The sequence below is a fragment of the Cynara cardunculus genome (genome assembly GCF_001531365.2).
Source record: "Cynara cardunculus var. scolymus isolate 2C chromosome LG 4, CcrdV1, whole genome shotgun sequence".
Lineage (NCBI taxonomy): Eukaryota > Viridiplantae > Streptophyta > Magnoliopsida > Asterales > Asteraceae > Cynara > Cynara cardunculus.
Genome location: NC_037531.1, coordinates 16,911,478 through 16,925,621, shown reverse-complemented (window position 1 = coordinate 16,925,621; position 14,144 = coordinate 16,911,478). Strand labels below are relative to the sequence as shown.

At 34.7% G+C, this 14,144-nt stretch overlaps 1 protein-coding gene across 1 annotated transcript; it reads right to left on the bottom strand.

The window, feature by feature from the left end:
* Positions 1-6,121: 6,121 nt before the first annotated feature.
* LOC112511041 (ATP-dependent Clp protease ATP-binding subunit ClpA homolog CD4B, chloroplastic-like) lies at positions 6,122-13,056 on the bottom strand. Its single transcript, XM_025116410.1, has 10 exons — positions 12,921-13,056; positions 11,464-12,045; positions 10,890-11,005; positions 10,650-10,772; positions 10,389-10,574; positions 9,868-10,083; positions 8,923-9,140; positions 7,805-7,880; positions 7,636-7,725; positions 6,122-7,479 (listed from the first exon to the last, which is right to left on the bottom strand). The coding sequence occupies exons 2-10, from the start codon at positions 12,026-12,028 to the stop codon at positions 6,298-6,300; spliced, it is 2,772 nt and encodes a 923-aa protein (XP_024972178.1). The 5' UTR covers positions 12,029-12,045; positions 12,921-13,056; the 3' UTR covers positions 6,122-6,297.
* Positions 13,057-14,144: the final 1,088 nt, after the last annotated feature.

Here is a 14,144-nt window from a genome sequence, read left to right as displayed (position 1 = left end):
ATTCTGTTAGAATTTAATGATTATACTAATTATATTTTAGATTTTTCATATTTAAAATAAAATGTTTATCATGTATTTGATTGTGTTTATCTGCAGTTAGTTACACGAATTCATATATGGGATGAAATCGGATAGGGATGAACGGGTTTTAAGAGTTTTTAAGAGTTTTAAGAGTTTTAGTCAAATGCATTATAATATATATATATATATATATATATATAGGGTTGGATTCACGTGAGACAATATTATCTTCGTGAGACACATGAGACAACATTTTTACACTTGAAACTTTACAACAAAAATGTTGTGATGGTAAATAAAAGCCGAACCTTTACAGCAAAAACACTGTAAAGGTTACCTTCACAATATTTTCATGTGAAGTTTCAAGTGTAAAAATATTGTTTCACGTGTCTCATAAAAACAACATTGTCTCATATGATCTCAAGTATATATATAATTATATTCATTTTGCTTAGCAAATAAATAAAAATATAACAATACATCATTTTGTTGATTGCTAAAAGATAAAACTTGAATTCCAATCAATCATTTGACACACTATTCAAAAACCCTAAAAGATTTTTTTGTCTAAAGGTACTTAATGTTTTTTTTAACGATTGTGGATGTCTAGATCAGTTTCATGCATGTATCTCAACTAATTCTATGATATTCTGAAACTAGCATCCAAATATTCAAATATCCAGTAACCTAAAGGAACTAGGTCGAATCAGTGACTAATGAAGAGGGAACTTAATATCTGATTAATCAGTTAAACTATTTTGTTTTTTATATAATTTTATATCTGAGTTCGAATATAGAGATTCTTGCTTTGAAAGAAATAGTTTAATTTAAGTGTAAAAAGCATAAGATGAGTATAATAAAAGGATTATAAAAATAATGATTGAAGTAAGTCATGATAATGGTTGATTTGTGATTGTGAATGCATGCACCAAAGTTGAAAAGTCCACATAAACTAGGATCATATCTCATTATCTAATATGATGCTCATTACTCCATAATTATTTATTTATAAAATTAAAATTAAAAAACGCAATAGAATCTTATTTAGTGCATAACCATGGTTTACTTTTATTCATACAAACATGAAACATGCATGCCTAGAAATATATATATATATATATATATATATATATATATATATATATATATATATATGTGGAGGTTTAAATAAGAACACCTCCGTTTTACGAGAACGTAAGAACACCCTTATCGCATGTGATAATACGCGTGAGGGGACCTGGTGGTATGTGGAAGACGTGTTCTACAACTTAGGCCGCGCCAAAGGTTGTCTGCGTTTATGATTTAACATCACATGTGATGGTCTTGAGGGGATTTAATGATGTAATGAGGACTTGGTTCACAACCAAGATAATCATTAAAGTAGATTTTATAATCATTTGATTACTTATGATGTCTCTAAATCTTATATTTATATATTATCTAATTTTTATTATAATATATGTATCAAATTAAATAAATGAATGAGAAAAGCTTTACCTCATCATATATGTTATTCAGCATCTTACAAGTTATATATTTATCTTTTATTCGTATCAAAATGAATCATCGATGTATTTAAACGCGACCCTCGTGTTGTTAGTTTGTTAATTTTCATTTTTTTGGAAAACCCAAATGGATTAAAACAACAAAACAGAAAGTTCACTACATCAGGCGATATCTGTAAGGTATAGAAGTCGTGAAGAACTAAAAAAAACAAAGCTACCAGATAATATTTGTTAATTTTTATATTTTACGCTGCACCGGTTAAAACTCATGTTTTTTCTCCGGTTTCAATTTCTCAGTTATGTTTTCTTCGACTCGTGTTTGTTGTTTTCTTGTGTATGTATGTAGATACACACATTGCTTAAAATATAGCGAATACTTTATGATTACTTGTAACCTGATTTTGTTAGAAAATATAACATTTATCGTGGATGTACGTGGATTATAAGGGGTGCTTATGGGTTGGTTGATCGGGTTGAAGACATTTGAACAACTCAATCTAAAGCTTGCGGTTTGAAAAAATTTAACCCAACCCAATCCAAACCATACGGGTTGGTCGGATTGATACTTTTTGGTACATTAAAGTGTTCTTCTGACCTTGAATATGTTATTTATCTACTCATAATTTCTTTTTCATCATCAACCATTTGATACAACTTATCCATATTTCTTATGTATATCACATTTAATTAATTTTCTCAATTTACATGTATATGTTCACTATTAATAAACATATATACAAATGAGTTATATAGAGATGTTAATAGATTGAAAATATGTGCATATGAAGAGCGTACGTGATGGTGTAATTATCTAATGTATATATTAATAAAAATTTAACAATCATATTAGATCCAGGAAATAAAAGAATATCGAATTTATTGGGTTGAGTTGATTTCAAATAACAGTAACCCAATATCATCCCAATACCTACGTTTTGAAAATTTTACAACTCGATTAGAAAATCACTTTACTTCGGATTGAGTTATTTCGCGTTGGGTTGATCCGGTTATAAATTTTAGAATAAGATAATAGTTCATCTTATAGAATTCTTTTTTTTATTAACCTGAATATCCAACCCGTTATATGAACTGATTAATCTCAAGACGACCATTTATTTTATGGATAGCTCAAAGTCATCGCATTTAAAGGGGATTTTTAAATTATTTAACCTATTCGTGGTTGGGGCTATGAATAGAAAACAAAGAGTTGAAACCGAAAGTGGGGTATTAGTTAAGTAAAATCAATGATGATGACCATCAGACCACATACCCATTAAGATTATATGATGATGATCATGGGACCAAAAATTTATACCCTAATTAGATATTTCAACTCTTTCATTTAAAAATATTAATTAATTAATTAATTAATATTTGTTTATTTTTAGATTTAAAAATAAGTGGGACCCGTTTGATTTGCGCGATTGATAAGAAGTGGAGAGATTTAAAGTTGAATTGAACTGCAATCATATGTTTGGTTTGAAAAAATGCTTACATTTGAAATCCTTGAAGCTTTACTGAAATCCGATAAATATGAGATTTAGAATTCCCGTAAATGTAGGTATCTTGCGGGATTTGTTTGTAATAATGTTTAAAAATGTGTTAAAAACACTTGTTTTATAATAATCAATTAATAAAAATATAATTTTGTCATTTTTTTATATTTTTTATAATTTGTTTTTATAAATCCTACAAATTAAACACACCTAATATTCCGAATTCTTCCAATTCCAAATCCTTCAATGAAATTCAAATCCTTCAAAAATACATGTCGTCAAACCGAACATCTCTTTGGTTTGTGGAATTTGGTAAGGGTTGGAATGAAATCATTTCAAATCATGTGTTTACTTTAATTTATAAGAAAGTTTGGATATAAAATACTAGGATTTTAACGAAATCTTACAACCGATGGATTCTGTCATTTCAAATTCAAATCTCATTGATTTCAATTGTTTACATCGTGTATTTACCCCCAACACTTTCATCAAATCTGTCATAATCTCTTCACAGCTTCTAAACTAGGAATGACAACAAGGTACGGAATTGAATTCAGTCCTGGGCTCCGACCCCGGTTCATGTACCTCATCCTCGTCCGCGGTTCCCGACATGTACGGGGAATCGAATCCCCTCCCCGTTTTTCGTTGGGCCAGTTAATCCCGACTCGTCCTTGGTCTGGTTAATTTTAAGAGTTAAATTAAAAAAAAAATCTTGAATCGTGATTGCGTCGAGATAAAAAAAACGACACTTGTGGTAGATAAATTAAGAAAAAAAATAATATAATACTAAAAAAATTAGGATTGTGACAATTATAAAAAATTATTAGAAAAATATTTATTAAATATATACGCGGACAACGCTGGTTGGGGAATGGTTTATCGGTCCTCAGCCCCGGTTTTGGATAATTGGGAATCCCCTACCCCCGTCCGATACTTATTTTACGAGGAATCCCCGGTCCTAATCGGGACGGATGAACCAGGTTCCCCGAACAGATGAGGTACAATTACAATGCCTACTCGAAACAAATAAATACTTATAAAAACTAAATTTCATTTCAAATCTTACCAACCAAACAAGATTTATAAAATAATGCAGTTCAATTTCATGTTCAAAGGTCAAAAGTACCTGGAAATCTCATGTTCAAATCCAATGATGAATAAAAATTCTCTTGTGGCCATGCAGGTTCAAATGCGGTGACTCCGGGCTACCTGTAAAGCATGTGGTCATCGTACAGTTAATCGGCTCGCATAGCAAGTTAGATATCCATGTTAACAAGAAAAATTCAAGATTTTTATTATATGGGGAAAATGTGTGAATGTGTTGCAAAATGTTTAGTTTTGTGGTATTTTGGTTTATAAGTGAACCTTCTTATGAGAATTTATGAAATTGTGATAACCTTGAGAACTCGAACCTCCAAACTACCAGAGTCATTATTTGATAAATGATCACTATAAGTCAGACTCAATAAAATTTGATCCCACAGTAGCATTCAAATCATACCTTTTTATTTTATTTTAGAATGCCAACTAAGCAAAACAATATCATATCAGTAATTTTATTTTTGAAAGAATCGTAATATTTTTTTAATGTGTTGTTTATATTATTATGGATTTACAATCCTTCCAAAAAAATTAACGATGTGAAATTTTTTTACATAGCTGGCATTTAAAATAATAAAAATACTGGCAACAGGTTTGTAAGACTGACTTCTAATTAATAGTTACAAATCATTAGGTAAAACCGTAAAAAGATACTAAAAATGCATGAACTTTTAACATCTTAGGTACCAAAATATTTTTTTATAGTACATCAAATAAAATAAAAATTAAATTTTGACACGGTTTATTTTACTTATTAGATGTAAATACTTAGAAGGTCGGGGATTCAAACTTCTCTCTAGAAAATGTCTATTTTGACGTCATTATTTTATTACGGGTCAAACTCAAAGAAGATGAAGAGTTCATAAACTTCAATGTAATAAGTGAATATTCTGAGTATGAACTTTTTTTAGGGAAATATTTCTTGTTGGCTGAGCTCTTAAACCAGCTATCTAAGTTGCCCCTTTTATATCTGATTTAACTCTTACTTGACATTTTTAACATGAAAAGGTGTAAGCAGGGGCGGAGGCCTATAGGGGCTTTTGGGGGCTAGGGGCCCTATGATTTTTTATCTTTTATGTAGATAAAATGTTAGATTCTAAATTTTTATAAATTTACATACAGTTTCATGGATTTACATACATCATGAACTCAATATTTAAACAAAACTGTAAAACTCTTTCAAGTTCTATTTTTTTATTTGATTACAGACTCTATATAATACTAATATATATGACTTTTTTCAAGTTCTATGAATGTAATTTTTGAATAGCATTATCTCATTGGATAATAATTAGAAACATATATGAATATAGGGGCAAGTTTGTTGCAAACCGAGTTTAGGTTGTGAACCAAAAGACAGAGATAAAGACAACATATTCCATATGTATATATATGGATTATTTATACTATATTATAAGACATTTGAGAAAAACTCTTAAAACTCATTTATTATACATGAAATACTGTTTATTGATGTATATTATTTAAAAATTCAAGATTACAAGTAAATTGTGCGTAAATACAACTTATTGAGCTCCATGTTTGAATTCGTGTAACTAACTGTAGATAAATATAACTAAATACAGAATAAATTTCTCATTTTAAATATAAAATTTAAAATATAATGAGGATAATTATTAAGTTTTAACAGAATACTTAGTTATTATTTTTTATGAAAAATTATATTATTAAACCAAAAAAAATTACTTCATTGTTAAATCTAAATTAAATTATAATAAAATTTTGAATTAAAAAAATTACATAAAAAATGATAAATTTTTAAATTTTTATGATATATCTTAAAATTGTATTTATTAAAAAAAACATTAGTGTTTGCTTAAAACCACATAAAACCTAATTATTATATCGACAGAGACAAAAAATTAGAACGAAACATTAAAATCGAAATATGTCTCGTTGTATTATTGATTCATAATGAATGTGAAGACCATGTCCTCGTGGTGCCGTGGCGTATATGATGCAGAACTTACGACAAAATTAAGAAGTAAATTCTTTTAACACGTGCTTTTATTACTAAACGAAAAATATAGAAATTCTGCAACATCTAAAACACTATCTATCACCACGGAATGGATATGCAAATTCATCGTATGAAAATTCGGAATTTAAAGCATATCATCACAACACTACAACAACATATCTTCATCTCCAGTTTACACCTCCATTGGTTCCGGCAACGCCTCCGGCGGAGCTCCGTTGCTACCGTTGAGCACCGTCACATTTCCGTCGGAATCAACGTCAACAATTACCGAATCGCCATCCTTGATTTCCCGTGCTAGCATCTTCTCCGCCATGCTGTCTTCCAGTAGCCTCATGATTGCACGTCTCAGCGGCCTTGCACCGTAGCTCGGGTTGTATCCTTCCTCCACGACCCGATCCCTGAATCGCTCGGTTACTTGAAGCTCGATTTCTTTAACCTTTAGCCTCTCAAAGACTTCCTTCAACATTATGTCAGCGATTTCTTTGACCTCAAGTTTGGTCAACTGTCGGAATACGATCATCTCGTCGAGTCTGTTCAAGAATTCCGGGCGGAAATATTGTTTCAGTTCCTCGGTGACCAGGCTCTTGATTCGGTTGTAGCTGCTGTCCTTCTCGTCATAGTCGAGGTCGAACCCAATCCTTCGGCCACCCTTCTCGATTACACTACTTCCGACGTTTGATGTCATGATAAGAAGCGTGTTCTTGAAATCAACGGTTCTTCCTTTGCTGTCGGTCAATCTTCCGTCTTCAAGAATCTGAAGCATCATGTTGAAGACATCGGGGTGTGCCTTCTCTATTTCATCAAAGAGGACAACAGTGTATGGACGGCGACGAACCGCCTCGGTTAATTGACCGCCTTCGGTGTAGCCAACGTATCCAGGAGGTGAACCGATGAGTTTTGAGACAGTGTGTCTCTCCATGAACTCACTCATATCGAGCCGGATCATGGCTTCTTCCGATCCGAAGTAGTATGCAGCTAACGCTTTGGCAAGCTCAGACTTTCCAACACCGGTGGGTCCCGAGAAAATAAAGCTGGCAATTGGACGGTTGGGGTTCTTTAGTCCAACACGAGCACGGCGGATGGCTCGGCTTATGGCTTTGACGGCTTCATCCTGACCAACAACTCTCGTGTGGAGAGTCTCTTCCATTTTGAGTAGGCGATCGGATTCATCGGTGGAGACTTTCTCGACCGGTATGCCAGTCCAGGAAGAAACGATATGCTGAATGTCTACCTCGGTTACGGTAGGACCTTCCTCCCCGGCCTCGGTCTCTGCCTTGCTCATCTCTTTGTTTTTATCCACGAGTGCCGATATCTGAGTCTTAAGATCCATTTCTCTATCCCGCAACTCTCCAGCCTGTACACAATAGTATGAGATTAGCTATTTTTAGAAAGATGATACTCCCTCCATCCCAAAACAAGCATCCATATTTCTATTTTTGGACATTTTTAATTTGGCCGGATGGAGTATTCGAGAGAAGCAACACCTGAGCAAGCAAAAATATACAAGTACCTTCTCGAAATCTTGGCCACGAACTGCTTCATTTTTCTCTTTGGTTATTTGTCGAAGCTCTTTTTCAAGCTCTCGGGCTTCCTCCGGAAGCTGTAGGCCGTGGATGACCAATTAACGGCTGATAAAAGAGTAAAGCAAGCAGAAGAATGATTTAAAGAAATACACCTACTTGTGCATGGCGAAGCCGAACACGTGAACCAGCTTCATCGACCAAATCAATTGCTTTGTCGGGAAGGAAACGGTCGCTGTAGGTAGGTATACAAAGACATTTGTCAGATGAATACATGAAACAAGAAAAAGGCAATGCTAACCAAACCAAACAAACTCCTCGGTATAAGCAAAGTTCATTCAGAACAGAAATAGCGCTAAATTCATTTGCATCCACTACGAGAAAACTGGCTTTATAAGACGTCAAATATGTCTAAATGTCCTAGTAAACTACTTTATAAGACCAAACAATTGTGAGTCCTAACTCCTAACAAGTCCTTAAGACACAACTAAAATGAAGTGTTATAATAACATTTTTATAAGGCACTCTGGAGAAATAACCTATAAACACATCTTTTTACAGAACACTTACACTTTTTTAAATAATGTCGTATAAAAAGAATAATAAGACGCTTTCTTTCAACAATGTCCTAAAAACTTGTTAAGGACACCCGAAAACGTCCTATAAACTTACTGTAATACCTTTACATAGAACGCGTAATTGTTTAATCCTATAAGGCAATCTATTAAAACATTTAGACATATTTGGTGTACTATAAAACCAATTTTGTTGTAGTGAAGACTTAAGCTTTTAAGCCATTGATAATCATACAAGTTGCTAACTATACCATGAAGACGCACATGAGTGATGACCAGTTTGAAAGAAGGTACCTGGTACATGGCCCTTGGGATAAGGTATATAGAATCAAAGCCATAAGTGAAATAGACCAAGGGTAGTGGTTTGATATTAAGTTATGATATATGATGCCTTGCAATATTATAAAGTATAAGGGGGTTGAAGATTATTACTCATGTCCCAGAATAGGTTTCCACATTTCTATTTTAGTTTGTCCCAAAATAGGTTTCCACATTTCTATTTTAGGTGTCCACTTTAAAAAATAAGCATCATCTACTTTCCAATTCTACCGATGGAGAAATTCTATTACTCCCGCTATTATTAGGGGTAAAATTGTCATTTAGTTAATTAAAGTGTAATAATTACATATTTCTTAAACTGTGTGACTTTTTCATTGTGGATATTTATCTTAGGAGGGAGGGAATATGTACTAATTCATGTACCTTATGTATTGGTATGACAACTGAGCTGCAGCAACTAATGCTTCATCAGTGTAACGGAGCTTATGGTGAATTTCATAACGCTCACGGAGCCCCTTCAAAATCTGTATCGTCTCATCAACTGTTGGCTCGGGTACTTTTACAGGCTGGAATCGTCTCTCCAACGCTGGGTCTTTCTCAATATGTTTCCGGTACTCGTCAAGTGTTGTTGCACCAATACACTGGACCAATTGCACAAGGCCAATTTTGTGGTAAATAACCAGAACAAAGAGGGGGGGGGATCCAGTGAGTGTACAAAATTGCATGTCTGTCATGATGCATTTTGTACGGGCGACCATACAAAAACTTGTTGTCCTTAGACAGGGACAGGACCTAGTGAGATAAACTTACATTTTTTTTGTCCCACCAAAATAGGTGAAACGAAGAACGGGAAGATGGAAGAAGATTGGCGAATTACAAAACTACCCATGTCAAATTAAAACCCTAAAACCTTCCACAATTCTTTCACCCGCTCCACCTACCTCACTCTCACCGATCCAATTCTGTTCCGTCTGTGTACCAAACACCCATCAAACTCACAACCCCTCTTCATAGTAGAAAAATATATGAAAGAGAATCTGTTTGAATGTTCGATTGAAGGACAACTCATAGTGACTACAGACAACTCACGGAAGCATAATTTTTGTAAGGGTCGATTTTCAGCAGTTCAAAATTGTCCACCTTATTTGCAAAAAACAGTAACTTCTACTTTGTGTCAAATCCAAGTGTTACTGTGTACCAAACTTGCATGGCTTACCAAAGGGTCATTAGCCCAACAGAGTGCAGGTTACCAATAGAGCCCAGCCTTCCAGGAAGTCAAGGGTCCAAACCTCACCAAAACTGAGTGTGTGTGTGTGCGTGCTGTATATAAATATTATATACTTCAAAACTTGCATCGGTTTCACTTACCTGCAATTCACCTCTAGCAAGAGCTGGCTTCAAGATATTGGCGGCATCAATAGCCCCCTCTGCTGCTCCGGCTCCAATTAGCGTGTGGACCTCATCAATGAACAGAATAATCTCATCACTTTGTTTAATTTCCTCCATCAGTTTCTTTAGTCTCTCCTCAAACTCTCCACGATACTTTGTGCCAGCCACAAGAAGACCCATATCTAGAGTTATCACCTGAAAAGCCAAAAAGTATAACATAAATCCCATCTGGAATCATAACATTAAAAAGATAAGTAAAAGATACAGCTCCATTCTGTTAAAATGTTTTCTGCATATTCTTCTCCCAGTAAGGCCTTTGGTACTAATCACTTATAAAACAAACCAAAGGGTCATTGGCCCAGCGGTACAAGGTTTTCGGTTGAGCTCAACCACCCAAGAGGTCGGGGGTTCAAACTTCACCAAAAGGTGAGTGTGCGTGAGTATTTTCCATATATAAATATTATATACTTCAAAAGAACCAATAACGAATTGCCACCCACCTTCTTCCCCTCTATCGTTTCTGGAACATCACCGGTCGCAATTCTCTGGGCAAGGCCTTCTGCAATAGCCGTCTTCCCAACGCCAGGTTCACCAATAAGACAAGGGTTGTTTTTTGTACGCCGGCCCAGAATTTGAGTAACTCTTTCGATTTGTGGCTGCCTTCCCACAACAGGATCCAGCTTACCCTAGATTATTAAAGAGAACACGTAAACAAAACTTGCATAAAGAATGAATACTCATATAACTTGTAGAAACCGTACCTCCTCTGCTAGCTTTGTCAAGTTGGTGCCATATTCCTCAAGTGTTGGCATCTTGTTGCCAGAGCTCCCACCACCGACTCCAGCACCCACAGCTTCTGCACTCTCACCAACCATTCTGATAACCTACTCAAATGATAGAATATTTAAATTTAAACAAAGAGGAATAGTTAGCGTATGAAGTGAATGAAGAGTAGAGACACTTAACCAAAGATACTTAAAGTACATAGTATTAAAACTTGCCTGAGTGCGAATGTTATTTGGGTCTGCACCTAAATTCTCAAGAACACGAGCTGCTACGCCTTCACCCTCCCGAAGCAAACCAAGGAGCAAGTGCTCGGATCCGATATAGTTATGACCTGAAAATTCAGACACAGTATTAAATAAGCGACTGCTGAACTTACTATATTATGATTCAATAATTCCTTGCACATAGAACATGCAATTTCCTGAGAGAGTGAAGATATATATATATATATACACACACACAGACGCTAATCATGTAACCACAAAAACGTTACAAACCATGAGAACCGTGCATCATGAGTACACATGATATTTTCCATCTAAATTCTAAGCCTAGGATTTAAGGTATTGATAACATATATTTGTTTCACAATGTGAAACTTTTTACGTAAAAGAGATTCACATTGTGAAACATTAATTAATACTTAAATCCTAGCATATGACGAAAAAAATTATGTGAAACAAACCTAAAGGTAAAAGTTCTCACAGTTCTCACAACATATGGGGCCTCCTTTGATTATTCCCAATATATATATATATATATAGAGAGAGAGAGAGAGAGCGGTTTTACCAAGTTGCCGTGCCTCCTCTAATGACAGTTCCAAAACACGCTTTGCACGAGGTGTGAATGGAATCTCTACAGCAACAAATCCACTTCCCCTACCAATAATCTTCTCTACTTCCACGCGTGCATCTTTCAAATTAATCCCCATTGACTTCAGAACTTTTGCTGCAATGCCAGTGCCCTCACCAATAAGACCTAATAAGATCTGCTCAGTACCCACAAAGTTGTGACCAAGCCGTCTTGCTTCCTCTTGTGCAAGCATGATAACTTTGATAGCTTTCTCCGTGAAGCGCTCAAACATGGCTTTTGGCACAATTCGAGAAGGTTTTGCTCGTCGTACAGAGGTGGCAGCTGCAACCTTTGAATGGAAATCTTGACCCCTCTTTACCAGGTTGTCTAAAGCATTGGTTCCTCGCAAACCAGAGAAAGTCATCACCCTCATTGGAGGAGTTTGTAAACTATACATCATTTTGACTTCTCCTTTCGTATTACCAGATCTCTTTGGACGAACCTTGCTTTCACCAGCAACCGTTGAAGGAAAACTGGTAGACTGAACCAGAGCCCCAGCCATGATTGCAATCAAATGATCTGCAAATAATGGATTATCACCAAGTGATTACACTCCACTTGGGAACATAGAGATGTCCCACCATACAATTATAGCCATGTGATGATGGACAGCATGACCAAACTAACACCAAAGGGTCGTTTGCCCAGTGGTATCTGGGTTACGTGTAACTAATTGAGCTGTTTAGCTACCTCATATTCTGGTCCACTATTGTGTGAGTTTTATGTGGTGGAGTCAGCATGTATAGTTAGCAACAAGTTTGTTCATCGTTTAAAAACATAAGGTAGCTAAACAGTTCAATTAGTTACCCGTTAAATTATATTCCCAACTAACTAATAATATCAGCACCGAAGAAAATAAATAATCAAAACCTTCCTTCATGTAAAGAAGACATTACTTTACTTTCCATCAAGAATATCTCCAAACAATTGGTTCATTCAAAACTTATCAATTTCCACAAATGTTCACAATCACCATATCAAAAAACTGTCAAACCATATTAGATTTCAAAACAGGAAAACCCCTTTCTAAGGTACGGCTTACCACCAAATTCTCATTACAATTAAAACAAAACAAAGAAAAATAAATTTCACCTCAAGGATTAAATCAACAATATATACAAAACTTTCCACATCTTATCATCATAATCATCTCTCAACAACATCAAAAGCTTTGACACGCTAAACCTTTAGATTGAACACCAAAATCAACATCCACGCAACTCGTTCAATAGACATTTAACAAATTCACACAATCATTCAACGAGTATCATCAAAAAACAACACGAACACGTAAATTCGCTAAACCGAAACCGAAACCGAAACCGAAACCCTAACATATCAGTAAACATATACATACATATACACACAAACAAACATATTAGGTCAAAAATTACCTGAATCACTGGAGTAAACTTGAGATTAACAGAAAAACAGATTCCAAAAGATTCTTTAAAGGGACCTTTTGCGAAGGTCCGCCTGATTGAATAGATGTGGATGATAACAGTCGGTCGATTTATATATAGAGAGAAGAAAGACGATATCTTGTTTCAAAATGTTGTTTGTACACGCCACTCCATCGGGGTTCGATGGACCAGCATCTAGCGCAAAACGGAAATAAAGGTCATGTAGGTTGCTAACGTCACTGGTGTATCTCGAATTGGATGCGTGACTGACCGTCCGATTACCGATGAGATGGTTGTGTGGGACCCTCCTGGGTTGAGATTATTTTTCTTCTACCCATTTTGCCCTTTGGTAGGTAGCCTTTAATTGGCTGGAGTTTTGACTTTTTGAGATTGCTAAAATTGGAATTTTCACTGTGAGGTGCGGTCTATAAGACGTACCATAGGAGACAATATTTTGGTCTAAATAAATTGAGTCGATATGTTTAAAATATAAAAATAAAGAATATCTACTATATTTCATTAGCGTTTATTTAATGGTTCTTTTTAAGGGTTATTTTTAAATAACCGGTTTATACAATCCTTTATATTTTAGAGGTTTTGTCAAAATAACCACCCGGATTGTCCCTATACAATGGGGGCGATCCCGGGTAAAAAAAAATTTCTTAAAAGTCGAGATTACTGTTCTCCTCGTTGACCGTGTTTGACCTCGCCCCCAGGGAGATCCGTACTGTACCGGGGGCGATCCGGGTAAAAAAAAATTTAGAATCAAATTTCATGGGAAAAAGTTTAAAAATAAATCTTTATAATTATGGAGACGCAAAAATTATTTTTCTTTGTGTTTTTTAAACCAAATTTTAACTTTTTTCTGTTTTTTATTTAACAATTAAGGGGTGTTTTTAATAAAAATTGAAAAATACATAAAGTATGTCTTTTTACGAATTTAATTTTAAATTTCACGGTTTTTCGTTATAAAATAACTGGATGATAATTGTGATTACGAAAAAAAAATATTTAGAACACGTTTGACGACCCCAGATATAACGTATTCGTTTTAAAAAATAAATTGAAAGGACCACGTAAACTTAACTTTTTCGTCACACGTTTAACGACCCCAGAATACGTTATTGGCGAAGACAAACGTATTGCACATGTGGGGGAGGTTATCGGAAGATACTCTAAAACACCATTTATAACTTGGAATAAACCACCACTTCG

Excerpts from the sequence above, each read along its gene's own strand:
- LOC112511041 (XM_025116410.1), bottom strand. The coding sequence starts at position 12,028 with ATGGCTGGGGCTCTGGTTCAGTCTACCAGTTTTCCTTCAACGGTTGCT. Across the intron at positions 7,881-8,922 it reads TTGTCATACCAATACATAAG|CGACCGTTTCCTTCCCGACA; the intron begins GTACATGAATTA and ends ACCTACCTACAG. Across the intron at positions 7,480-7,635 it reads GTGGCCAAGATTTCGAGAAG|GCTGGAGAGTTGCGGGATAG; the intron begins GTACTTGTATAT and ends TATTGTGTACAG.